The sequence below is a fragment of the Henckelia pumila genome, chromosome 3 (assembly GCF_033568475.1).
Source record: "Henckelia pumila isolate YLH828 chromosome 3, ASM3356847v2, whole genome shotgun sequence".
Classification (NCBI taxonomy): Eukaryota; Viridiplantae; Streptophyta; class Magnoliopsida; order Lamiales; family Gesneriaceae; genus Henckelia; species Henckelia pumila.
In genome coordinates, this window is record NC_133122.1 from 21,886,360 (window position 1) to 21,914,060 (window position 27,701).

The 27,701-nt window shown below is 36.7% G+C and overlaps 3 protein-coding genes across 3 annotated transcripts; 1 reads left to right on the top strand and 2 right to left on the bottom strand.

Moving 5' to 3' along the window:
• Positions 1-5,314: 5,314 nt before the first annotated feature.
• Positions 5,315-6,991, bottom strand: LOC140888242 (uncharacterized). Its single transcript, XM_073295932.1, has one exon. It carries the CDS (start codon positions 6,989-6,991, stop codon positions 5,315-5,317), a length of 1,677 nt encoding a protein of 558 aa, XP_073152033.1.
• Positions 6,992-11,303: 4,312 nt separating this feature from the next.
• On the top strand, positions 11,304-16,917 carry LOC140888243 (protein NRT1/ PTR FAMILY 5.5-like). Its single transcript, XM_073295933.1, has 4 exons — positions 11,304-11,309; positions 11,478-11,992; positions 12,668-13,307; positions 16,774-16,917. The coding sequence occupies exons 1-4, from the start codon at positions 11,304-11,306 to the stop codon at positions 16,915-16,917; spliced, it is 1,305 nt and encodes a 434-aa protein (XP_073152034.1).
• Positions 16,918-23,169: 6,252 nt separating this feature from the next.
• On the bottom strand, positions 23,170-26,675 carry LOC140892005 (putative late blight resistance protein homolog R1B-16). The gene is made up of 2 exons (XM_073300730.1): positions 23,874-26,675; positions 23,170-23,430 (listed from the first exon to the last, which is right to left on the bottom strand). The coding sequence occupies exons 1-2, from the start codon at positions 26,487-26,489 to the stop codon at positions 23,416-23,418; spliced, it is 2,631 nt and encodes an 876-aa protein (XP_073156831.1). The 5' UTR covers positions 26,490-26,675; the 3' UTR covers positions 23,170-23,415.
• Between the last annotated feature and the right edge of the window lie 1,026 nt (positions 26,676-27,701).

Sequence of the window (27,701 nt, forward strand, 5' to 3'; positions counted from 1 at the left end):
CTGACCAAGGAGCTTGAGGCTGCGAAGGAGGTCGGGAAACAGGAGTTCCTGAACTCCGTGGATTTTTCCAACGCGGTAGCTGAGAAGGCGGCTACTTTTTTGATGAAGGCTTTAAAGGGTGCCTTGCCCAGTTCAGGGCTAATGGGTATTCGGAGACCGAGCACCCCGCCCTTTTCCTGGACTGTACCAAAGCTCTTGACGACATGCCCGACGAAGACTCAGAAGAGACCGAGCAAGAGAAACCAGGAGATCCCGACCAGAACTCAAAGTCGCAGGATGCCTCCGCCCCTTGATTATTTGTATAAATATTGTTTAAAAACATGATCTAAATGGTAGATCCTGCGAGGTCATTGATTTCGGTTGTTGCCCAGGTAGGGCTGATACATTGTTTACTCTTTCACGTATGAATGTTTTTGCCCAGTTCAGGTTTATTTAAGAATTCTCCTATTCTAACATGGTTTTACTGTTATAAATGTGCATGCAAATCCAGCCACAAAATTTATCAAGTATAAATCATTTAAGGGCCCGACCTACACATATACCCGAACTGGTTGAATTCCAGTTGAGTCAAACTTTACCGTGTAAATTACTGAAAGCCCGTACTAAATATACCCGGACTGGCTGGATGACAAAACCATAACCTTAAAAAATTTTAAGGACTCATCCTATATGCACTCGGACTGGCTGAAAATTTAATCAAGAATTTATTGTGCAATTCATTAAAGGCCCGATCTCAATATATCAAGACTGGCCAAACCGAGCCGAATTCTGATACTTGAAGGCCCGAACTTAATGTGCCCGGGCTGATTGTAAGAAAATAAAGCTACAATTTATCGTGTATCATTAAAACCCGAGCTATATGTACCCGGATTGGATGAATGAAAATCGAATTCATTATACCATTAAAGCCCGACCTCTACATGCTCGGACTGGATGAATGAAAATCAAGTCATAATTAATCAAGTGTATCCCTAAAACCCGAGCTACATGTACCCGGACTGGATGAGTGAGAATTGAATTCCGACCTTTAAGGGTGCCTGGACTGGTTGAATGCAAATTAATACCTTTTATAAGCTCTTTAAGCTCTACTGTGATTCTCGAGATTGAATCATACTTGGATTTTTAATTGCCCACCAAAATGTGGGTGTTAGTACTGCTCATTACTAATTTTAAGTACCAGACCTGTCTGGGTTTTGAATTCCACTGGTGGGCCACTGAGGTGGACTTTGTGTGCCAGGCCTGCCTGGGCTTTGAATTCCACTGATGTGGGCCACTGAGGTGGACTTTGTGTGCCAGACCTGTCTGGGCTTTGAATTCCACTGATGTGGGCCACTGAGGTGGACTTTGTGTGCCAGACCTGCCTGGGCTTTGAATTCCACTGATGTGGACCACTGAGGTGGACTTTGTGTGCCAGACCTGCCTGGGCTTTGAATTCCACTGATGTGGGCCACTAAGGTGGACTTTGTGTGCCAGACCTGCCTGGGCTTTGAATTCCACTGATGTGGGCCACTGAGGTGGACTTTGAGTGCCAGACCTGCCTGGGCTTTGAATTCCACTGATGTGGGCCACTGAGGTGGACTTTGTGTGCCAGACCTGCCTGGGCTTTGAATTCCACTGATGTGGGCCACTGAGGTGGACTTTGTGTGTCAGACCTGCCTGGGCTTTGAATTTCACTGATGTGGGCCACTGAGGTGGACTTTGTAGGGTAAGTTCCATAAAACAAAATTGACTTTTTCATTTAAATTGTTCCAAAAATTGACGCTAAACAGGATTGACCATAAAGTAAACAAACCAGGACTGACTTCTGCAAAATATTGAGAAATAAATAGCGCAAAAAGAATGACTAACTGGTTATCCAGCTTAGGGAGCTATAGCATGATGAGGCCCGAGCTGAGCTACTAGGGATAGTATGTTTTCAAGTGTTGAGCATTCCATGGCCTTTTACCCCTCTTGCCTTGGGCATCTTCTAAGTAATATGCAGCTATTCCAGCTTTTCCTATCACCTTGAATGGGCCTTCATACTTGGCCTCTAGCTTTCCTCTTTCCCCTGGATGTTGTATCTTTCGCATAACCAGATCTCCCTCCTGGAAAACCTTAGGGTATACTCTTTTGTTGTAGGCCTGGGTCATTCGTTTGTGATAGGCTGCGAGCCTAATTGCAGACCGGGACCTGTGCTCCTCAAGTAAGTCCAAATCCATTGCTCGCAGTTCTTGATTGTTTGGGCCGTATGCCATGATCCTGGCACTCTCTTGTCCGATCTCTGATGGGAGAACAGCTTCAGTCCCATACACCATGCTGAAAGGGGTTTCACCCGTACCGGATCGAGTTGTAGTTCGGTAAGACCACAATACTGAAGGGAGCTCTTCTGCCCACTTTCCCTTGGCTGCATCCAATCGTGTCTTAAGGGCTTGGACTATCGTTCTGTTGGTAACTTTGACTTGTCCATTCCCTTGCGGGTATGCTACAGAGGTGAAAACTTGTTCGATCTTCATTTCCTGGCACCATGCCCGAACTTTGGATCCACAGAACTGTCTCCCATTATCTGATGCCAACCTGCGAGGGATTCCGAAGCGGCATACTATATTTTTTCATAGAAAATTGAGCACTTCGTTTTCTGTAATTTTGGCTAAGGGCTCGGCTTCAACCCATTTGGAAAAATAATCGACTGCGACCAACAAAAATTTTCTTTGTCCTGTGCTAACAGGGAATGGCCCCACAATATCCATTCCCCATTGATCAAAGGACAAGCGGCCACCACTGCCTTCATGTATTCTGCAGGTCTCCATTGTAGGTTAGCATGTCTCTGGCAATTATAACAAGAATTAACCAGATCTGCTGAGTCTTTCCGCATGGTTGGCCAGAAGAATCCTGCCAAAAGTGCTTTTCGAGCTAGGGCCAGACTGCCCAGGTGACTGCCACAAGACCCTTCATGAATTTCTTGTAAGACATAATTGGCCTCATCAGGACCCAAACATTTTAACAAAGGCTGAGAGAAAGATCGTTTAAACAGAATTTGATCGATCACGACAAAGCAGAGAGCCCTTCTCTTAACTTCCTTTGCTTTCTTATTATCACTCAGTAATTCTTTCTTGATTAGATATTTGTGCATATCATATCGCCAGTCTCCTTCCGATACCTGAGCTATAATTTCATCCAGAGTTTCTAGTTGCAAAACAAGTTCCCGACCTACGACAATGGGATCAGATCGGTTACTCAGAGCACTGGCTAAGCGGGCCAAGTGGTCTGCCTTAATATTTTCAGCCCGGGGGATGAGCTCTAAGTTAAACTCGGTGAACCCTTCTTTGGCTTTGTCTAATGCTTTGATATATCTCAACATCTTCTCATCTTTACATTCAAATATCTTGTTGCTCTGTTGGATTGCTAATTGGGAATCGGAATACAGATTAGCTCGGGAGATGCCCAAGTTTCGTGCTGCTTTGAGCCCACGCAATAATGCCTCATATTCCGCTTCATTGTTTGAGGCCTTGAAGTCTAACCTGATTGAACTTTTAGTTTCTTCCCCCCAAGGTGAGATGATCACAATTCCAGCTCCGCACCCAGACTGACATGATGACCCATCTACAAAAATCTTCCATAATGCTTCTTGTTCTAGTTGTACTGTCTCCGCTAAGAAATCAGCTAGTGCTTGAGCTTTTATGGCTGTCCGGGGCTCGAATTTGATGTCATACTCACTCAACTCTGTAATCCATCTGATAAGTCTCCCTGATGCATCTGGATTAGCTGCAATTTTTCCCAGAACGCTGTTGGTGAGCACCGTGATGGGGTGTGACAAAAAATAAGGACGCAATTTTCTCGCAGTGATAACTAAAGCTAAGGCTAGTTTTTCCTGCGTTAAATAGTTGATTTCAGCTCCCTTCAAGGCATGACTCACAAAGTACACAGGCTGATGATTTATTCCGTCCTTCCTGACTAGGACTGAACTGTCTGCTCGATTGGTCACCGCCAGATATAAGAACAATTCTTCCCCTTGGATAGGCTTATTCAGCACAGGCAACTGCTTTAAGTAAGCTTTCAAGTCCTGGAAAGCTTTCTCACTTTCATCATTCCATTCAAAAATTTTGTTTTTCGTAGTGGCTTAAAGAAAGGGAGGCTTTTATCTGCTGATCTGCTTATAAACCGGGCCAATGCTGTAATTCTTCCTGTTAATCTCTGTACTTCCTGTATATTCTTGGGGGAGCTCATAGTAATGATGGCTTGAACCTTTTCGGGATTAGGTTCGATTCCCCTTCTTGTAACCATATAACCCAAAAACTTTCCAGCTCGGACTCCGAAAGTACACTTGCTGGGGTTTAGCTTAAGCCGATAGTGCTTTAAAGTCTGAAAAGTTTGAGTTAGGTCGGTAATGAACTGGTCCGCAGTTCGGGTCTTGACCAGGATATCATCTACATAGACCTCGATATTTTTTCCAATTTGCTGCTCGAATACTCTATCCATCAACCTTTGGTATGTAGCCCCGTCATTTTTGAGTCCAAACGGCATGACCACATAGGAATAGGTTCCTGCTGATGTGACAAAACTGACCTTGTCTTTGTCCTCTTTTGCCAAGGGAATTTGGTGATATCCTTGGTAAGCATCCAAAAAGCTAAGTAATTCATGCCCTACAGTGGAATCAACAAGCTGGTCTATTCTAGGTAGGGGGTAGCAATCTTTAGGGCATGCTTTATTCAAATCTCAAAAATCTACACACATACGCCATTTTTCCGTAGATTTCGGGACTAAGACTATGTTAGACAACCAGGTCGGGAAGTGGATTTCTTCAATATGCCCTGCCCTGAGTAGCTCGTCCACCTGCTCCTTTATTACTGCATCTTTTTCAGGACCGAAGTGCCTTTTCTTTTGAATAATAGGGCGACAGCCCTTTATTACATTGAGCTTGTGCTCTGCTATTTCCCGATGGACCCCTACCAGGTCTGAAACTGACCATGCGAAGACGTCTTTATTTTTTTGCAAGCATTCCAGTAGTTGTTGCTTCAACTCTGCTTCAAGGGTACGGGCAATTTTTACCATCCCCGAAGGATGGGAGATCACTATTTCTTCAATTTCTTCTTCAGCAGTGACAGATGTGTCTTCTATCAAGTTGACTTTTTCCATGCCAGCCAATCTAGGTCTGTCAACATTATCAGTCCTGGCTACTTTTTGCTCTATTCTGACTTCCTCCACATAACACTTTCGTGCAATAACTTGATCACCTTGCACCTCACCGACCTCATTACCCACTGGGAACTTAATTTTCTGATGCAGAGCTAATGCGACGGCCATGAAAGTGGTCATGGCAGGTCTACCCAGTATGGCGTTATAGGCAGACGGAGCGTCTACTATAATAAAGCTCACAATCCTGGTCTTGCGACCGTTTGCCTTTCCCAAGAGTTAGGGGTAGATGTACTAACCCAACAGGCCGGATTGCATGACCCGTGAAACCAAAGAGTGATGTGACGACGGGCTCTATTTTGTACTGTCCCAGGTCCATTTGATTGATAGCTTCTTGGAATAGAACATTGACAGAACTGCCTGAATCCACAAATATCCGGGCCACATCGTAATTCGCGACCATGACCCTTATTACCAGTGCATCATTATGGTTGTTAGCAACCCCTTTTAAATCTTCCGGCCCAAAAGAGAGGGTCGGTCCAGTGTTGACAATTTGTTTGTCAATCTCCATATTTATTAATTTTCTGCTGCTAGTTTTCCTAGCTCGATTGGAATCTCCATCAGTAGGGCCTCCTGAAATCATATTGATAATTCCCCGAGCAGGCGGAGCCGATCTTTGATGAGCTCGGTCATCCCTGGGCTGGTCCTGATTTGGGCGATTGAAATCCTCATGAGGAGGAGCAGTCCTGGCTCTCTGTCTCGATCCTCCTCGTTGTTTCCTATTCGGACGGTACCCCTCTTGTTGGATCAATATATTTTTTATTTCAGAATGTTGTTGTATTATCCTCTCAATCTCCTGATATAATTGTCGGCAGTCTTCTGTAGTATGCCCATACTCATTATGAAAGTGACAATATTTATCTGATTGCCTGTTTTGGGGTCCATTTTCCGTCCATGGAGACCTTTGTGTGAGTTTTCGATCGTCACAAATTTGTAGGGCTCGGACTTTACTCATGCGTAAAGGAGTGAAAGAGGTGAATTCTCCCAAAAATGCAGGTCGGAATGGTTGTCCCATCCCTGAATTATTGTTTGGAACCCTATTGTTCTTTGGAATTTTCGGCCGTTCCCTCTTCACAGCTGACCGCGAAACTTGTATCTCTTCCATGTTGACATATTTTTCAGCTCGGGCAAGTAATTCTTCATATGTTTCTGGCGGCCTTTTTATTAGAGATTTAAGAAAATCTTTTGTATCCAGCCCTTGCATGAAGGCACTGATGAGCAGGTCTGGAGTAGCCATGGGTACCTCGAGAGCCAAGGCACTAAACCTGCGGATGTATGCTCTCAAATTTTCATGTTCTCTTTGCTTGATTGCAAAGAGGCTGAAAGTAGTGGTAGGATGCTTTTTGCTGCTAGCAAAGTGATGCAAAAAATATTTGCTGAAATCCTTGAATTCCTTGATCTTCCCAGGACGTAGCATATTGAACCATTGTTGGGCTGGTCCTATGAGAGTAGTAAGGAAAGACCGGCACTTAATCTGATCAGAATATTTATGCAACAAAGCTGCATTCTCAAAGCGTACCAAATGGTCTTCAGGATCCCCTTTGCCATCATACTCCCCAACATGAGGCAATTTGAACTGATTAGGGAGGTCGGCGTCCAATATCTCCTGAGTAAAAGGAATGTTTCTTGTTGTGGTAGCTAGGTACCCGGACTGTTTTTTCCTTAACTGCTCCATCTCCTCCTTCAACTTTCTGATTTCATCGAGGTGGGCATTATGATCAATGTGCAGTGGATTGGCCCCTGCTCTTTTTGCAAAAGCCCTCTGAACAGCCTGAGCTACTAGTACCTCTAAATTTGGGTGATCTCCATTTTGATTAGCCATCGAAACTCTTTTTCTTCAAATTCCCACAGACGGCGCCAATTGATGATGTCGTAATTTTACCTCGGGTTCGTTCTGGTAGAATGGATCCTCCAAATCTCCAATGAAGCAGGTCGGGTCGGGTACACCAAGTTCTGCACAAGCAACAACTAGGTCAAGGGGCGCCGAAAGTGTTTTCGGCGTGACCCCTCCGATGCCTAAGTCAGTGTCTTGAAGGCAGATGGTATGATTAATGCGAAAATTGAGAGATATGAGTGCGTGAAAGTAAAAGTGAGTAATGAATAATGAATACCATAACAGTACCTGTATTTATAGGAAAAATAGAGTAAGTTACCTAGTCGAATTATAACATGTCATGAAGTAGGACTCTTCACTCATTGGTCCACCATTGAGTTTATCCCTATCTCATTCATATCTATGCAATGGTCAAGCTTATCTTCAATGTATTCAAGTTCCACTTGACCTATAAAACATACCAAGCCCTATTGGGCCCCAGCTCGAGTCAGCCCAGTAATAAGCAGCCCAGGTCTTGACATGCCCTAACAGGTAGAAAACTGGGCTGGACCTGATATATAATAATAATCCCAAAATTGGGCCAACCCATAATGAACGGGTTCGGATCAAAATAATTTCCCGGGGCATCAAATACCAATATCAATTCATAGTGTGGATAAGAACCATTATGACGGGTTGTTACTTACACCTAAAATTGAGAGAAAATATATTATTATCAAATATAATAATTGAGTAAATGAAAAGATATTATTTAACTAAATAATTTACAAAAAAAACTTGTAAAATAAACAAATATATTCTTACATATACGCATATATTCCCTCCTGACGTCGCTCTTCCGTTGCTTGAAAAATTTTCTGAACATCGGATGCTCTTGCTTTCTCAAAGATGGAGGATTTTGTGTTGAATATCATGAGACTTATTTAAAAATGCAACATGTGTAGTTATTCAAATAGCATCAAATAATCATATATTATATAAATAAAAATGTGATAAAAAATTGTTAAATGAAGCATGAAACATTATTAAAATCCCCAAGTCATGTCGAAATTTTTTAGAAAAAAAAAACATATCGTGAATTTGGAATTCTTACATAGCCATGCTGCTAATGGCCCAATAATCAAATGAATGGATTTGCCAAGCGGCAGTTGGTTTGCAAGTGTTGGTTTCAAATTATTTTTGTTGCACGTTTCATATATTAGGGTGATTTTTGGATTAATAAAAGTATAAAACTGCTTTTAGCGTCATCCGGCAACGCAAAGTCGCAAAATAATTCAAAATAATTGGCACCTGTTTTTTTTTTTTTTTTTTTTTTTACGTTGAAACTCACGGCCGCTATCTTTGGTGCGCATTGGGTAAATCACTTGACTAACGCAATAGTCTGCAAATTACGTTAATTAGGTAAATCACACTGGTCAAAAAGTTTTTATAGGAGTCTCACTCTTAATAACTAGCATATTTGCACACACGATGTGTGTGACGAAAAATTATTTTTTTTAATTATACTTAATATCAATAAAAAATTTTAATAAATTTATAGTTGAAAAAATAATTTTTTTTGGATTAAAAATGGTAACCATAAGAAGTAGTTAAAAATCATTGTTTTTATCAAGTATTTTCCGATACATTAGTTTTTTCAAATAATTTGGAATTTGAAAATAGATAAATAAATAGAAATTATTATTAATTTTGTGTGGCCATACCAAGAGACCAATGTGGTCATACCAAGAAACCAAGTGGTTTTTATAAGCCTTCTAACTTAATATATAAGGAGAATTACAATTTTGGTCCTATAATTTGCATATTTTCCATTTTTGGTCCTGTTAAAAATAATTTTGTAATTTTAGTCCTGTAAGTTGCATTCTTTTTTCATTTTTGGTCCTATTAATATTAATTCATATTTTTAGTCCTATAACTTTCATTAATTTTTTACTTTAAGTTCTATTAACATTGAATTTACAATTTTAGTCCTGTAACTTGCATTTTTTTCATTTTTAGTCCTTTTTGCATTGAATTTTCATTTTTTTGTCTTGTAACTTCTATATATTTTTTCTTAGACATATTATCGATGAATTTATATTTTTAATTCCATAAATTTCATACTTTTTTTATATTTTTATTTATAATATTATGATTTACATATTTTAAGGCTTTTAAAATTTAAATGAATTAAATAAAAAAAATTCAACTAAAATTATTCAAAACAATTTTACACTAAATATCATCTTATAAAATACATAATATAAATAAACTTATTAATATAATGTGAATCATGTTTTTTTGGGTTTAGTTTTGATATATAATATGAAATCGAAATTTTTTAATTTAAATTTTATATCTGACCAAAATTCGATTTTCGTTTTGTATTTTGTTTCTTGAGTTTGGATTTATGGTCTTTTTTGTTTTAACCAAATCTTAAGTACTCACGTAATCTATGCTTGTCACAAACAATTTTTGGTAGAAATATAAATAAAAAATGAAAAAATTACAAATTACATGGTATAAAAATATAAATTCTCCTTTAATATGAATAAAAATAAAAATTAAGTGTTAACAAGACCATTGAATTCCCCTTTAATATTATTAAAATTATATGGTTCGATTTCATATTATATACATAAAAACTAAACCGAAAAAATGATTCATATTAAATTAATATTTTTATTTATATTTTGTATTTTATAAGATGATATTTAGCGTAAAAAATTTTCGAATACTTTTTAGTTCAATTTTTTTTGATTCATTTAAATTTTAAAAGTTTTAAAATATGTAAATCATAATATATTATGAATAAAAAATAAAAAATATGAAATTTATTGAATTAAAAATAAATTCATCGATAATATAACTAAAAATAAAAATATATGGAAGTTAAAAGATAAAAAAATGAAAATTATATGTAAACTGGACTAAAAATGAAAAAAAATGCAAGTTACATGACTAAAATTGTAAATTTGGTGTTAACAAGACTTAAAATAAAAATTCATGAAAGTTACAGGACTAAAAATGCGAATTCAATGTTAATAGGACTAAAAATGAAAAAATAATGCAAGTTACAGGACTAAAATTGCAAATTTACTTTTTAACAGGACCAAAAATGGAAAATGTACAAATTAGAGGACCAAAAGTTTACTTTTCCCTAGTATATAGGTATAGATAAAGAAAAAGATTTATTTTTTTGTTAGTAAAATAATAATAATTATAACCAAAAGAAATAAAAATTTTCACATTATCATTATAAAAAATAACTAAACAATATTATTATAATAAATAATAATAATATGAAATAAATTAATTGTGGTGACAATATTGGAAATAAAAATAGTATTATAATGAAATAATAATACATATGCGGTTTTTTTTTGTTCACTTGTAATTTTGTTTAAATATTATTATATTTCTATTTCTATTGTTATCATTACGAAATTTGCCATAATTTTAACTCTTCCGAATATATCTATTTTTTATATTGTTATATATCACATATGCATAACAAAAGAACATTCAAAGAATTTTAAATTTTGTGATCATATCTTCAATCTCCGCGTAAAGGGCTAGTAGAAGGAAATATATCAAGAGATTGCAAGAAAGAGGAATTGTTGCCTAATAAACATGCATTATTAAAATTAATCTTAAATAACCAATTAACTTATCAAAATCTGTTATGTATATACAAGGACTCTAGTATATATTTATATCTTACTCTTGTCAAAATTACACCACCTCTATCCTACGCAAACAAGAATAGAAAGAGAGTTGGTATCTTGATTCAAGAATTGATTTTTAACCTATTCTTGCAAAAATTTCGATCCCTAAGAGCAAAGCGATCGGCTGGTGAATGCTGTGATGAAGGGCTCCGTTCGAGTTTCTAGTAGACATTTGGCCTTCTGTAATATGTTTCCAATATAATTAAACTTTATATGTGTAGTGGTTATAATTTTTAGTTTCTCTGTACCCTTTTCAGCTCTCTTATGGGCAGACGTTTTGGTCCCGTTTGGGCTATTTGTGTTGCAAAATTATTTAACAGATGTTTAGAAACTGAGCTTTACTCATGCTACTGGAATTCTGAACATTTGGGGTGGAGTTTCTTTGGTATTGTCGGTTTTCTCACTTTTCCACGTCGATGAATTCGTGGGCAATTTTCTGCAGCTCGCGTTTTCTAGCTTAAACTTCAGCCTGGTGAGTTTATCTCTGTCTCTGAATAGCTGAAGTGTTTGGTGAGTTATTGCTATATACCTATTGGATTTTATACTTAGAGACTATTCTAGCGGCTTGGGTTAATCATATTTGCCAAGTGTGAATGGATGTAAATTAGTTGCCAGTAAAGATAATCATGCGAGTCTTGTATGTTACGTCGAGACGTCTGAACGAACATCTTGCTTGAAAACTTGTACAAATATAGTCGGGACTTGTGTAGCGTAGAACCACCCTTTGTTATTTTATTTGAAGTACTCAAGTTTATGGTCTTCTGCAGGGAAATTGCTTCGTTTATCTGTCGACACCCTCGGATCTTGCTGGTTCGTGCAAATTATATGAGCAACCGTGTATCGGTCACACACAAAATGTTTTGTTCTATACAGGACTGGCATTTTTTGCTGTGGGCATTGCTGGTCATCTTGCCTTCTTTACTCATATCCTCAAAGAAAAGGAGGATGAATCCTATGAAAGAGAGGGAAGTTGTTCATCATGTAAAGTATTAGGCTGTCTTTTTGTGCTTCTTGTTCTCGTAGTTGTAGCTATTGCACTTCCATATATAAACAAGTGGTCGATCAGATTCGGGATACCTGCAATTTGTACTGTCGTGGCTACACTTTGGTTTTTCACCGGTTTGTGTGAAGACTTCCAGGCTGAACCTTGGGGGAGTCCGCTGACTAACGTGTGCAGAGTCTTTGTGGCCTCTGCTTGCAAGATATGCCAACCCTTTCCATTTGATGCTGAAGAGTTATATGGCCGAGAACTTCAGGGATTTTCTAGATCTCGTCTTCTCAGGTTTGTAAGTTTTAGCCTATTATTAGTTTGTCAGAGGGTGAACATTTGTGTTTGAAAGCATTTCGAAGCTAGAAATGAACTATAACATTGTTACATCTCACAAATCTGCTCAAGGACGAGCGTGGTATCTCCCATCTAAAAGCCAGTAATTTCGGAGTTTGAGCCCTCCTCCTTTTAACTTATGGCCTGATTTGGTTCTAATTCAGAACCATCAAAGTGGAAGGAGCATCCTGGAAAGGGCAACCACAGACAGTTGTCGATAACACGACCCATATTCACATTATAGGTTGAGTAATGAAAAGGGCCACCATTATGATAGTGTCAATAGCGTGGCATTGATTCATATTATAAACTGAATTACGGTACATATGCTAAGTACAACTAAAACGAGTAAAAGCCGCCTAAAGTGGACCATTGTGAGTTAGCTTCTCAATGAGCAGTCTGCTGGTTTCATAGCGAATTGTTGAATGATGTATTAATTCGACAAGCTATCTCACCTCATAAATTAAAATTTGATGTCTATCCTTACTGACTAATATACATATATGACATGATCAACATCAGAAAATTTGAATCGATATTATGGTGATTATAAAACCAGTACTGGACAGCTATCTTCGTTGAATTTGCTTGTGTCACAACTTTGAAATAAACTGGTCATTCTTCCTCTTGCAGGTTCCTAGAGAAGGCTGCCATTATCATTCCAGGCACAAGCAAAGAAGAGCAAAAGAAGAACAGATGGCGGCTTTGCTCGGTTTCAGAAGTAGAAGAAGCCAAAATCATGGTTCGAATGCTCCCCATGTGGCTGACCTTCATAATATTTGGAGCTGTATATTCCTGTGGAAGTACCTTCTTTCTTGAGCAAGCCAAAAACATGAACCACAAAATCGGAAAATGGACAATCCCACTTCAGATACTTCTAATTCAAGTTTATTGCACGAGACGCGTTATCTTCTGTTGCTTCAATAACATGGCTGTCAGGTTTTTCCCAGGATCCAAGAAACACGCATCCCTGATAGGTATTGCAATGGTTATGATATTTTCGGTTCTGTGTTGCATAACCTCAGCAAGAATAGAGATACGGAGACTCGATGTGATCAGAAGACACAATTTACTTGACAAGCCTGATGAGAACATTCCTATGAGTGTATGTTGGCTACTTTTCCAGTACTTCTTACTCACATGCCTGACTTGGTTCTTTGGAAAGAGTGTTTCCAAGTTCTTCAAGCATCAGGCTCCTAAATCCATGAGAACGTGCCTGACAATTTTTAGTTTGGGGGCATGTGGTTTGGGATTCGTGTTTAATGTGCTTTTGGTACTTCAAATTATTTAAATACTTATTTATGAATGCATTTTTAATTGAAAAATTGAAAAAAAGAAGAAAGTTTAATAAAATAATGATAACAAGATAAAATAATAATATTTTTTAGGAAATAATTATATAATCATAATAAATTAAAATTAAAAATAAAATTAATAAAACGAAAAGTGTTTGCTAAATATTTTATAATTAGATTTTAATAAAAATTGTGTATTATAGGTTGAATAGATTTAAAAATTATTTTCACAGGGGTCAAATATGCATTTTTAATATTTCACAGGGATATTTGGTGCAAAAAAAAAATCAAAATCTTTGCCGAGTCGCATGAGGGGCGCGTGCGCAACAAACACTTATCTGAAGGGGCGAGTGTGCTAATTTTTTAAAAGGTTAGGGTTGAAGATGCCTATTAAAATTTCACAGGGGAGAATTGTGCATTTTCAATATTTTACAGGGGTGTTTGGTGCAAATAACTCTATTAATTTTAGCCATTTAATTTATAATTGATTAATGCTTGCGCAACCTATAACGTATACACAATACAATATACAATTTTCAAATATTTTAAATTACACAAAATTCAAAAATATAATTTAACTAACGATCGGGGCACACGCGTTACGTGTGTAACATGATTAAACTTTAATATATATTTTAATACGATAAAATGTGGTTGTTATTATAAAATATTGTGTTATATATTCTCATATTAAATATATTAATCGGTATACTACACAAAATTTGTGAGCATGATAATTGTATTGATATCAATATCACCAGCAATATTGAAATTTAGAAAATCGATAAATGCTTTAAATTGAGTAGCGATCATTACTAATGAAAAAAAGATCGAAAGAATAAAAAATTCACCTTCACATTGAATAATGTTTTTATCACTTATTTATAAACACTAAATATAAAACTTGTAAATGTATCTCATTATAAAAATGATATATACTTATTTGAATCAACTGATCAGAATCTGTCTACATATTATTAGTTAGAAATTGTCTTTAAACTTTTGACGTTCGTAAAACTGCAAGAGTAACATTTATAAATTGATAATTTATTCTATGACATTAAAATAATATTCAAAAAGCATAAAATTTTATTTATGTAGTACCGATTTTATATCAATATTAAATACTTGTTTTTCGCACTGTATTTAATTGTCGTCTTTCATTTTTTCGTGTAGGAAAAGAAGACATTGCAGCTATAAATGGACAATATTTAAAAAATAACTCAATAAATATAGGTTTTCACATGCATAATTCACAGTAATTTCATATGGTTATCTGAGCGTGTAAAAAATATTAAATGAATTATAAAATTAAATCAATATAAATAGTTGGGTGCAATTCCTAAATGATAAGCAGTAGTTATAATGTAATTGCATTTATAAAATAAGGCCACTAAACTGATTAAATCAAGAAGTGAGATATTTTTTTCCTTATGGAAATTAAAAGTAATAATGCAATGTAATTGCTTATTCGATTTTCATTGTAGGAGAAGACTCAAAATAGATTTTATTAAAATGTAAAAGAATCAAAATAGATTCTATTACTTTTGTTCCTATCAAAAGAATCTAAACAGAAAGAGTAAAATAATCAAAATATACTATATTTAAAACATTATTTTATTTAAATTTGTGAAAATAAGAACCACCAAGAGATTTCTTATAACAAACAAAAAGACACCCTTTGGTGAGGAGTGTTTCTATCAATAATTTTCTAGAAAAAGTCGATATCCTATCCATGGAAAGAACCGCCAGTAGAAAATATTTAGATTGGAAAATTATCAATTTTCTGAGGTAATTAAATATTGAATCCCGGATCGCTATCAAAAGAAATCAAGATATTCGGATTGATACTAATGATTCTCAAATAATTTAAGCCCAGAAATGGAAGCATATCAAAGTCTTTAAGTTTCTACGTCTACAGTCTTTTGCACAATTAAACACCGGAAACTTAAACCCTTGAATTCCTTGGAAAAAAAATAGAACCTCATGTGGTAACTTGCAATTAGATTTTGTATTCTTTCATGGATGACCTGTGCATCACAGCTGGTACAATCAACCATGTATAACTTGAGATAATCCGAAGGTCGCAAAACATCAATCAGTTCGTATGTCAAACTCATATTTACTTAATTTCAAAAGAAAATACACAATATTCAGCACTCCTTAATCTCTCAATGTCGACAATGAAAAAAACATATAGGAAAACCAATTATCCATCAAACAGTTACCTACCCAAATGGATTTTTTCTGCGAAGTCTTCTGCTTGTTTTTAAACCAGGTGAACGTCGTCACGGTGTTGACATGATCCTTATCATCAGAAATAGGAAACCTAGACTCCACGGCGCAGAGAGCTTTATAGTAGTTCTGCATCAGGTCACAACGCCACCACGATCGATGTCGGAGCGGAATTGCTTCAATGTATGAAGGTCGTCCTCCAAATTCTGAGCCTCGCGCTCATAATAGTTAATCACTATGAAATTGCGCAATGGCCTGTAGAAATCGAGTAAGTTTCGGTTGAACTAAAGGATTGGTAAGACGAAAACAAATTTATTCAGTTTTTTGCCTGTTGAAGTGTGCTTCTATCAGAGAAGAGATCAGATCAAACAGTAAACATCAGATGAGTTCATGGCCAGATCGAATACCGGGATCAGATCGAAGTTGATGGTCAGATGAGTTTTTCGGATGAGATTATCAATTTCTCGGGTACTGGAACTCGGATAGAAGTCAGATGAATTGTCCGAGAAGCTGTAAACTTGAAGACAGATCAAATCAGATCGAAGTACAAGACCAGATCAGACTGATGTGAGAAGACTTATCGGGTTAGACCATGTTGACTTTATAATTGGGCCGTAAGTTATTGTTGAGTTAAAGCCCAAGATAAAAGTCGGTTTATTTCTCTATATAAGCAGATGGAAGCTGACCGCAATGAACATAACAGAAAATCAAATTCTTCAAACTTCAGAAAATATTTGAGAGAGAAGAAAAGAGAGATTTCAGAGGAGAGAACTGGGGCACAGCTTGTGACGAGAAAAATTCAAGAATAACAATCTTGAATTGTGTCTGTATCTAGCGTTAGAGTTTCTTTTGGGTGCTCTGGTTTTGATCTTGGATTGTTTCTGTTGGTGATTAATAAAGTGGTTGTATTGCTCTCCCGTGGACGTAGGCAAATTTCTTGCCGAACCACGTAAATAATTGTGTCGTTTATTTGCTTTTGCGTGAGTTGGTATTTGATTTGTGTGCGTTGGGTTTTATCTGTTCGTTGGGATTGTGTTCTTGTTTGCTGTGTGTTCGTTTGTCTGGGAATTATCGGAATACCAAACTATTCTAGATTGATTCCTAACAAGTGGCGTCGTCCGTGGGAAACAAAGCAAAGATGGTGGGATCAATGAAGTTTGATATTGAGAAGTTTACGGGCAAGAACGATTTCTCGCTCTGGAGAATTAGATGCGGGCAATCCTGATACAACAAGGATTGGTGGAAGCTCTTAAGAAGAAGGAGGAGATGTCCGATGATATCAAGAGCAAGGATGAATTACTCGATAAAGCACACAATGCGATTATTCTCTATCTGGGTGATAGACCTCTTTGAGAGTTGGTCAGAGAAGAATCTGCAGCGGCGGTGTGGCTTAAACTTGAGAACTTATACATGAAGAAATCTCTGGCTAACCGTCTGTACATGAAACAGAGGTTGTACTCCTTTGTGATCAAGGATGAGAAGAACCTTGAAGACCAAATTGAAGAATTCACCAAGATATTGGATGACTTGGAGAATATTGAAGTAAAGCTGGAGGATGAAGATCGGGCTTTGATACTTCTGAATGCACTTCCAAAAGCATATGCAAATTTTAGGGATGCTTTTCTCTATGGAAGGGAACAAACGATAACTTTGGAAGAAGTTATGTCGGCTATTCAATCCAAGGAACTTCAAAGAAAGTCAAATACAAACACTGAATCACATGGAAAAATCTTACGGCGAAGGGCAGAAGTGATAAGAGGACATCCAATGGGAAATATAGGCCAAAATCCAGATCGAAGAGTCAAGGAAGATACCAGAACAGAAATTTGGGTAATATGAAGTGTTGGGAATGTCAGAAGGTTGGGCAAGAAGAGATTGTCCAGAAAGAAATGGGAAGCAACACGAAAAACCCAAGAAAGATGGTACTCTGGCCGTAGCTTCACATGGATATGACTCAGCAGAAGTACTATTGGTTTCTAAAAGGGATCAAAACTACGAATGGATACTGGATTCAGGATGCTCCTTTCATATGTGTCCTATAAGATCTTGGTTTGAAAAGTTAGAGAAATCAGATCATGGCATGGTACTGTTGGGGAATAATCAATCAAGAAGAATAAAGGGCTCTGGAAATATCAGAGTAAAGATGCATGATGGGATTGACATAATACTCACTAAGGTGAGGTATGTGCCCGAGTTGAAAAGAAACTTGATATCATTGGGAACACTTGATGCTCAGGAATATTCAATCAAATCAGGAGCAGGAAGTCTCTCAATGTCTAAAGGATCTCTAGTTATTATGAAGGCTGTCAAAAGGAACCTCGTTTATGTACTACAAGGTGATACAATTATTGGAAGTACAAAAAGTATTCGGGAACAGTAAGACAGAACCAAGCTATGACATCTGAGGCTTGGACATGTAAGTGAGAACGGATAACATGAGCTGTCTAAACAGGGTCTGTTAGGTGGAGATAAGATCGAATCACTAGAGTTGTGTGATAGTTGTGCTCTTGGGAAATAAAAAAGATTATCGTTTGGTCAAGTAAGTCACACAACTGAGCAACCATTGGCCTACATTCATTCAGATCTATGGGGTCCTTCTCGGACAGAAACTCATGGTGGAGGCAGATACTTCATTTCTTTGATATATGATTACTCAAGGAGAGTATGAATATTCATCTTAAAGACTAAGGATGAAGCTTATGACAAGTTCAGAGAATGGCTGCTGGCAGTTGAGAACAAGAGTGATCGAAGAGTTAAACACCTGAGAACAGATAATGGGCTGAAATACTTATCAGATAAATTTGTAAAGCTATGTAAGGAGAAAGGCATTACCAGACATAGAACAGTGGCAAGAACATCACAGCAGAATGGCCTAGCAGAGAGAATGAACAGAACTCCTCTGGAAAGGGTTAGATGTATGCTGATCAATGTTTCTCTACCTAAGTCCTTCTGGGGAGAAGCATTATCTACTGCGTGCTATTTGATCAATAGGTGTTCATCCAGTGAAATTGGTTTCAAGACACCAATGGAAAAATGGAGTGGAACACCTTCAGAATATTCAAACTTGAGGGTATTTGGATGTCTTGCATATGCTCATTTGAAACAGGACAAGTTGAAAGCAAGGGCAGTCAGATGTATATTCATTGTGTATCCAGATGGTGTGAAGGGTTATAAGGTTTGGAACCTGAAGTCAAGAGGTCCAAAGTGCTTCAACACCAGAGATGTTAAGTTTGATTAATCCAAACTGGGATATAAAATGAATACAGATGAAAAGGACAGTCAGATCAGTGTGAATGATAAACTATCGTTTGAGGTGGAGTCTTCTGTGACAGATAAAGAGTCAGAAGAGATGCAAGATAAGAATGTGACAGCGAGTCATCCAAAAAAATATTTGAGTACTTATAATCTTGCAAGGGACAGAACCAGAAGGGAGATCAAAGCTCCTAAGAGGTTTGGTAAAGCTGATCTGGCTTGGTATACGCTTACAGTAGCTTAGGAGGTGGAGTATTCAGAGTTGAATAATTATGATGATGATATGGCGAGTAAACATAAAAATAAGTGGATATAAGCTATGAATGAAGAGATGAACTCTCTTGAGAATAATCAAACCTGAATGTTAGTAGACAGACCGAAACATCAAAAGACATTGGGATGCAAGTGGATCTATAAACAGAAGGAAGGAACTCCTGGTACAGATCAGATCAAATATAAAGCCAGATTGGTTGCAAAGGGTTTTGGTCAGGTAGAAGGAATAGATTTTAATGAAGTCTATTCTCCAGTGGTCAAACATTGTTCCATCCAGATTATGTTAACACTGGTGAACCAGCTCGACTTGGAGCTCGAGCAGATGGATGTGAAAAATGCATTTCTACACGGTGACCTGGAAGAAACTATATATATGGAACAACCAAAGGGCTTCATACATCAAAAAACCCAGAACAAGGTCTGCTTACTGAGGAAATCATTGTATGGGCTAAAGCAGAGTCCGAGGCAGTGGAACGGGAGGTTTGATGAGTTCATGATTGGTATTGGTTTTGTGAGAAGCCAATATGACAAATGTGTCTATCTGAAGAAGGATGAAGGGAAGGTTATCTTGTACATATTGATTTACGTTGATGATATTTTGATTTCAAGTAAAAGTAGGACAGAGATATCATCCTTGAAGCAACAGCTCAACTCAGAGTTTGAGATGAAAGATTTGGGAAAAGCGAAGAGAATATTGTGCATGGACATAATGAGAAACAGGAAAAGACAAGAGATTCATCTGAGTCAGAAGAACTATTTGAATAAGGTTGTTCTGAGGTATAACATGAATCAAGCAAAATCTGTCTTGACCCCTCTGGAACAACATTTGAAGCTATCTGCGAGTCAGTCACCTGAAAGTGAGTAAGACAAGATGAAAATGGCTGGTATTCCATATGCTAATGGAGTGGGGAGTCTCATATATGGAATGGTGTGTAGCAGACCTGATCTGGCATACGCAATTAGTGTTGTGTCAAGATTTATGGCTAATCCGGGTACATATCATTGGGAAGCCCTGAATTGGATTCTTCGATTTCTCATAAACACTACTGGGCTGGGTTGAAGTTTGAGAAATACCAAGATGGGATTGATCCGATAGTTGGATGTGTGGATTCAGATTTTGTTTGGAACTTAGACACGAGAAAGTCATTGACTGGATATGTGTTCACCATTTATGACACTGCGATCACCTGAAAGTATAATCTACAGTCAGTGGTTGCCCTTTCTACCACTGAGGCAGAACTCATAGCTATTACCGAGGCCATAAAATAAGGATTGTGGTTAAAGGGAATGATAGCAGAGCTTGGTGTGAAGCAAGATCAAGTAGTAGTACACTGTGACAATCAAAGTGCTAGCTATACACTTGACAAAACATCAAGTCTATCATGAACGATCGAAACACATAGATGTGAAGATGCATTTCGTCAGAGATGTAATTGAAAAAGGAGATGTGATCCTTGTGAAGATGGCATCAGAAGAAAATCCTGCACATGTTATGACGAAGTCACTACCGTATGCTAAGTTTAAGAAATATTTGGACTTAGTTAATGCGGTGATTGGAAATTAGCCAAAGGAGGCTAGGATGTAGAGCATCATTCAACCTGAAAGAATCAAGGTGGAGATTGTTGAAGTGTGCTTCTATCAGATTGAATAAAAATAAAAAAGATATCAGATCAAACAATAAAGATCAGATGAGTTCATGGTCAGATCGAATACTGGGATCATATCGAAGTTGATGGTCAGATGAGTTCTTCGGATAAGTTTATCAATTGCTCGGGTACTGAAATTCGGATATAAGTCAGATGAATTGTCCGAGAAGCTATAAGCTTGAAGGCAGATCAAAGCAGATCGAAGTACAAGAGCAGATCAGACTGATGTGAGAAGACTTATCGGGTTGGACCATGTTGACTTTATAATTGGGTCGTAAGTTGTTTTTGACCTAAAGCCCAAGATGAAAGTCGGTTTAGTTCTCTATATAAGCAGATGGAAGCTGGCCGCGACGAACATAACAAAAAATCAAATTCTTCAAACTCCAGAAAATATGTGAGAGAGAAGAAAATAGAGATTTCAGATGAGAGAACTGAGGCGCAGATTGTGACGGGAAAAATTTAAGAATAACAATCTTGAATTGTGTATGTATCTAGCGTTAGAGTTTCTTTCGGGTATATCTCTGTAATAAGCTTTGGTTTTGTGCTTAGATTGTTTCTGTTGGTGATTAATAAAGTGGTTGTGTTGCTCTCCCGTGGACGTAGGCAAATTCATTGCCGAACCACGTAAATACTTGTGTCGTTTATTTTCTTTCGCGTGAGTTGATATTTGATCTGTGTGCGTTGGATTTTATCTGTTCGTTGGGATTGTGTTCTTGTTTGCTGTGTGTTCGTTTGTCTAGGAATTCTCGGAATACCAAACTCTTTTGGATTGATTCCTAACATTGCCGAACAAAGTAAGACGATTCCTGTCGAAATAAAATAATTAACATAAACATTCGTAAAACCATAATTCAATTCCATTCTGAATTGAAAATGAAACATAATGAAATTTGTACAGATTCATAAATTAAGCAGAAAATTAAGGAGAAAAAATTGATATTAGAAATCGCAAAATCAAACCAAAACAACTACTGAGATCGAACGAAGAAAATTACCTATTTCAGTACTTTTGGAGAAGAAGCCGTCGATTGAACTCAAGGATTGCAAGCAAAAGCATGGAAGTGAATGTGGGTAAGTGAGACCCTACCTATACAGGCACTGCCTTTACATGCATCTAACGGTTGATATTTATCAATAAATGTGGGGTCCATGATTTTTTAGTGAACCCCGCATGTATTGATAAATTATGACCCTTAGATCTATCATGGGGGTAATGCTTGTATATGTAGGTTGAAATGATCCATGAATGTGAAGAAGTTTATTAGTGTGTGGGAATGAGAGAAAGTGGGGAAGTTTGTTAACGTGGAGAGTGAGAAGAGGGTGGATAGGAAAAAAAATAAAAAAAAATATGGAAAAAAAAATAAAATGTAGAAGAATCGTGAGTAGAAGGATAAAATTGGGAAAAAATGGTGTCCTCACATGGGTGGTTTCTATAAGCTGCTCAACTTTAATTAAATAGTAAAGATATAAACATAGATTGTTATTATATTTTTAAATTAAATATTATTATTATTATTATTATTATTATTATTATTATTATTATTATTATTATTATTATTATGTGCTTTGATTTTTGATTTAATTATTTTGTTAAAAAATTAAATCTTATCGGTTCTGGTGGATGGGTCAATTCGAATTTATGCAATTTTGTGTTTGAATTGAATATTCTCCTTGTACTATTCATTTGTATTTGGATTGATTATTTTCTTTGTAAAAATTATATTATTGAAAAAATTTTAAATAGTATTTTATGTAAACCCGACCCAAACATATATGATCCATCCGAATTAACACTCCTAAATCAAACCTAGCTAATACACATACATAAAACTTAATGAAAAAATATCTATGCCCCAGAGCAGCTACTGCCGCCACCACCAAGAATTTCTTTCCTTTTTTAAGCAACATAAGAAATCCATTTAGTACGAAGACAAATAAGAGTGACTGCGGGAGAAAACCCCTAAATTATTTGGAGTAAAATGTGTATTATCCCATAGTATGAAAATGATAAAATCCGAATTTGGGTTGTCACCAAGAGCAAGGGCACAAGAAAAAGATCTAGTTATACATTCGAACTAAAGCATTCATTACAAAACACAAAATGTTAATTGTACTTTCCTGCTCGTTAGTAACAATCGAAATAAATTAAGATTTCTTATAAATTTTAATTCGAAGAAAAAATCTCAAATTTCTTACCATCATGCTGCCTGCAAGCCAAAAGTTTCGAAAGTCGACTTTATTTAGCCTTCCCTAATTCATGAAACTTTGGTTCAATTTAAATATTGTGCTTGAACCCCCAACCCAAAAAAAAAAAAAAACAAGAGAAGAAAAGAAAAGAAAATTTTAACCGATGATATTCTGAACACCGAATAAAATAACAAAAGCAGTTTGTTGCATTTGTAATGCAAATTTTACATTTTCTAAACCGAATTCATAACAAAAACTTGTAAAACAAATTAAACTGTTTGAATAGATATAACAAACTGCAGTAGTGTAATAATGAAGCAGCAACATAAGAAGTGAAAAAACAGCTAAAACATGTGTCTTGACCGGAATTTACCACCTCAAAGTTGAACTTGACGTTCATTCTCATTCTCGCTCTGTTTTGAGGGACATGAACATCGCACATAAAACAGTCCAAAAACAACATTTGCATTACAGTCCGAAGATAAGCAAATTTTCAAGATCCTCCAACCTGACAAAAAAGACCACACACAACAATAAAAGATATGATGATATTGGGGTACTTTAGAAAATCAGACTAAATATCAATTAGAACACTAATTTCTAAAAATAACAATCACTAGATCAGGAAGGTAATTGTCGTAAACTTATGGAATACATATATTGTACGTTTGATGTACCAAACTGCTATTGTGTTCCAGTCACTCCAATAATTATTTCTATATTCAACACATGCAATTTTTTCACAGTGATAAATTATCTTTATCTTTAATAATTGTTAGTAGTGTTGGGACGTGGTGAAGATATTAATCAGCAGATTAAGCTAAGTCCACTAATATGAATAATATATTCTCATAACTAATTTTAAACTAAAATTCGTAATTCACGCACGCAATCACAGAATAAAAATCACTACATATCAAGAATTGAAAAGCAAAAATGTTTTGATCATACCTTAACTTGATCTGCAGACTTATAAATCTTCAAAATTGAGTCATAACTTGAAATGATAAGTTTAACGTCACTATCTTCCCCAAACATTTCCATTGCTGAGGATTGTGCTGCGTCTGAGCAGAGTAATAATTGGACTTTTTCAAGTGTCGGAATTTCTCCAATTTCAGAGGGGATTCCCTTCAAGGCATGGCATTCCTCAAGGATAAGGTGCTGAAGGCTTGGGAAATGACCTGCTTCAGTTTTCCACTTGGCTATATCTGAATCTTGAATGAGTAGGAACTTCAGTTGCTCGAATGCTCCGTCATTCGTTTTCCAGAATTTTCCTTTGGTGGCTCCATATTTCAGTTTGAGAACCTCAAGTTCAGGCAAGATACCTATAATATTGGTAATTTTTTCCCAAGGAATGTGGCAGCCCATTAGCACCAGTTGTTTTAGTGATGGTGGGAAGGCCAGGTTTCGCAAGTTATGATCGTTCGGGCCGAAGTCAAAGTGACAGTGTAATGATTCAAGTTTGGCCAAGCAAACAAGATTGTTCACATATTGAGATGACAGACCCACATCATCATAGTACACAAGACTTAGTGTTTTGAGATTGGGAATCCGTTTGACGACCTCTTGCACACATCTGAAATTGTTGATTTTCCAAAGTGTCTGCATGTTTTCAAGAATAATATTGTTTGTTGATCCTTCTGCTGGAGGAATATCAGGCAAATGGGTACCAAAATTACTCTTAACATGCCTCAATTGTGTCATCTCCCAAATTTCAGGTGGCATAGAAATTATGTCAGCGACTATGGTTTGTAGATTCCTGAGTCTAGATATTGTAGATGGAATTTTCGGATTGTAGCCAAGCTCAAGGTACGTTAGGTTCGCTGCTAGTTGTAAAATTTCAGGTGGTGTTGAACTTGAATCTGACATCCTGATCCTCAATACCTTGAGCAATCTTGCTGAGGTTAGTGTGATTGTGGGTGTAGAGGTATTATCGTCGTGACAAATAAAAGAACGAGCAGTGCCGTTTCTTGAAACTAGGGCGCTGATAAGAGATTCGTCATAGTCGTCTATAATATCTGGACTCAGAATCAAGCGTCGTTGGCTGTCTATTTGGGTATCATGATCAAAGAGTACATGGTCCTTGTTCAAGATGAAAAGAAACTTTTCTTTTTTAGCTTCCTTTATGCATATGTCTCTAAACAGATCATGGATCCCGCATCTCTTTGGTTTCCCAAGTGCATCGTGTTTATACACAAACACAAGATTTCTGTCAATAAAATCTCTGAGGTACTCTTCTGCAACCTCTTCCATGCTAGTTTCCCTTAAGCTTGGGCTTGGCTGTATGAATCCCTCAGCAACCCACAACCTCAAAAGTTGAAAAACATCTATGGAATGAACGTCTTGAAAAGATCCAAAATAAAGGAAGCATGCTTTCAAATGATGAGGCAAGTAGTTGTAACTTAAAGTTAATATCTCTAGGGATGGATCATCAGCTACCGAGCTTACATTTTCCGAGACATACTTCCAGTATTCTTGTGTCTGTTTCTCCTTTTTAAGATGGCCACCAATGGCTGATATAGCCAGAGGAAGACCTTGGCATTGTCTTGCAATCTCTTTTCCAATTTCAACTAGTACTTCAGATGGGTGAATATTTTGTTGTGGAAATACCTCTTGGCGTAGGAGTCTCCAGCTCGAATCCTCGTTTAGAAGCTGCATCTCGTGATAACTGCCGGAAGAGTTGACATAAGCGGCCACCTTGGAATGCCTAGTAGTCATTAGGACTCTGCTTCCATTTTTGTTTTCCGGAAATGACCTTTTTATGTCATGCCATGCCTGCGTATCCCAAACATCGTCCAACACAATCAAATACTTTCTACCATATAAAGTTTGATATACATCTTGTGGACCACCACCTTTATATTTGCCACCTCCATCCAAACCTACGCTAATGTCTTTCAAAATGTCTGAAGCAATTTTTGTTACACCGTATGTTTGAGATATTGTAGCCCATCCACAAACGTCGAATGTATCCACGATCAACTTACTACCATACAAGATTCTAGCAAGAGTCGTCTTACCAATCCCGCCCATGCCTACAATCGGGACGACGTCCAATTTTTTAGATCCTCCTCCAACAAGTTGTTCCGTTAGTTTTATCTCCAGATCATTGTCAAGTGCCACCATTTTCGGGTTGTGGCCCCCCGCCGAAGCTGGCCTTGATGAACCAGCAAGAGTCGAAATATTCCTCCACTCGCCTGCCTTATGATCATCATGAATCTTCAGTACTTGTTTTTCTATCGATTCCATATCTTCCATCACTTTTTCCACGCTCCTCCCAGGTTGAAGTTTCTCATAACCATCACTTCCATACTTCTGCAGGAAGTGAGTTGCTAAGAGGGATTCAAACACATCTTCTGCTTCATACGCCGAATCTCTGATTCGTCTTATCGAATCGTTGACCGTTTGGGTGCCAATTGGAGGGCAATTGTCAAGAAAAGCTATCAAAGAAGCGATGGTTTCTTGAAAAGACACCACTTTTTCCTTTGCACAAGGGAAGAAGTAAGGATCAGAATCAAGAATTTGCTCCAAGGTTTGGGAAACAGACACCAGAGCAGCATAAGCCATTACTGAGACAACGAAACAAGACAAGTATTCTGTAAACTAACACAAGCCTTGAATGAATCTTGATTAATGCTTCTGTTCTTTCGAGGTCCCTTTTCCCATATGCATTAAAAAAAATGCAGCAACTTGCAAATTTTTATTTTTATTTTCCGGAAAAGATAAAAACTAATTAGCATGTTGCAATTTATAAATGTGTAAATGGCAAACAGCCAGGATCTAATGTTTAGAAAACTATATCTGTTTTTATTGAATTTTGAAAAAGCTGTTCGCAGCCGGCATCATGATTAGACTAATTGACTTGTTTGCTACTTTAAATCCTAAAATAATGAACAATAATAATCTTTTGAACAGACACTTTTATATATGCTCAGAAAGCCCGCGATGAACTTAAAATTTGTTGAATAATTTTGAAAATTATAAAAGATTTTGATCGAATTTCTAAACACGTTTATATGTTATTTTTTAAGAGGTTTTTTTTTTTTTTTTTTTTTTTTTTATTAAAATCTATCTCAAAATATAATAAAAAAAGGTTATATTATTATTAAACAAAACAAAACCGAAAAAACAAGACAATTTTTAATAGGGGAAATTGCATATATAACCCTTGTGAAATTCCGTGTTAGCTAATAACCAATGTGAAAATTTTTTAAGCTAATAACCCCCTATGATTCTAGATTTGTAGCATACACACCCTTTTCAGCTAAAAAATGACGAAAATACCCCTACATAAAATAAATGATAAATTAAATAGTTCATAAAAGTCGAGGACATTTACGTCATTTTTTAGCCAGAAGGGGTGTGTACGCTACAAACCTAGAATCACAGGGGGTTATTAGCTTAAAAAATTTTCACAGGGGGTTATTAGCTAGCACGGGATTTCACAAGGGTGATATATGCAATTTCCCCTTTTGAATATGATGATGCAACATATATATATAAATTAAAAGACGATTCCGAACCGTTGTAACTCTTCATCAAACAACACATCTTTCCAGGTCAATTCCTGTATTTGCGCAATGGTGATCATTATTCGTTATCGAAAATTAAATTTCTAAAAATATTAAATAAATTTTTGAAAATATTCTAACAAAATTATATATATTATTATTAATATCTAGTAAATATGACAAATATATAATCGATAATAGTCATAGATATTGTTTTCGACTAAACAAAAGGATATAAAACAAAAAACTGAAAAACCATGATGTTCAT

Bases quoted from the DNA above. Each gene is read 5' to 3' on its own strand.
- LOC140888242 (XM_073295932.1), bottom strand. From the start codon at position 6,991: ATGGCTAATCAAAATGGAGATCACCCAAATTTAGAGGTACTAGTAGCT.
- LOC140888243 (XM_073295933.1), top strand. The intron at 11,993-12,667 runs GTTTGTAAGTTT...TTCCTCTTGCAG, and splicing joins TCTAGATCTCGTCTTCTCAG to GTTCCTAGAGAAGGCTGCCA. The intron at 13,308-16,773 runs GTACTTCAAATT...CTGGAGAATTAG, and splicing joins TCGTGTTTAATGTGCTTTTG to ATGCGGGCAATCCTGATACA.
- LOC140892005 (XM_073300730.1), bottom strand. From the start codon at position 26,489: ATGGCTTATGCTGCTCTGGTGTCTGTTTCCCAAACCTTGGAGCAAATT.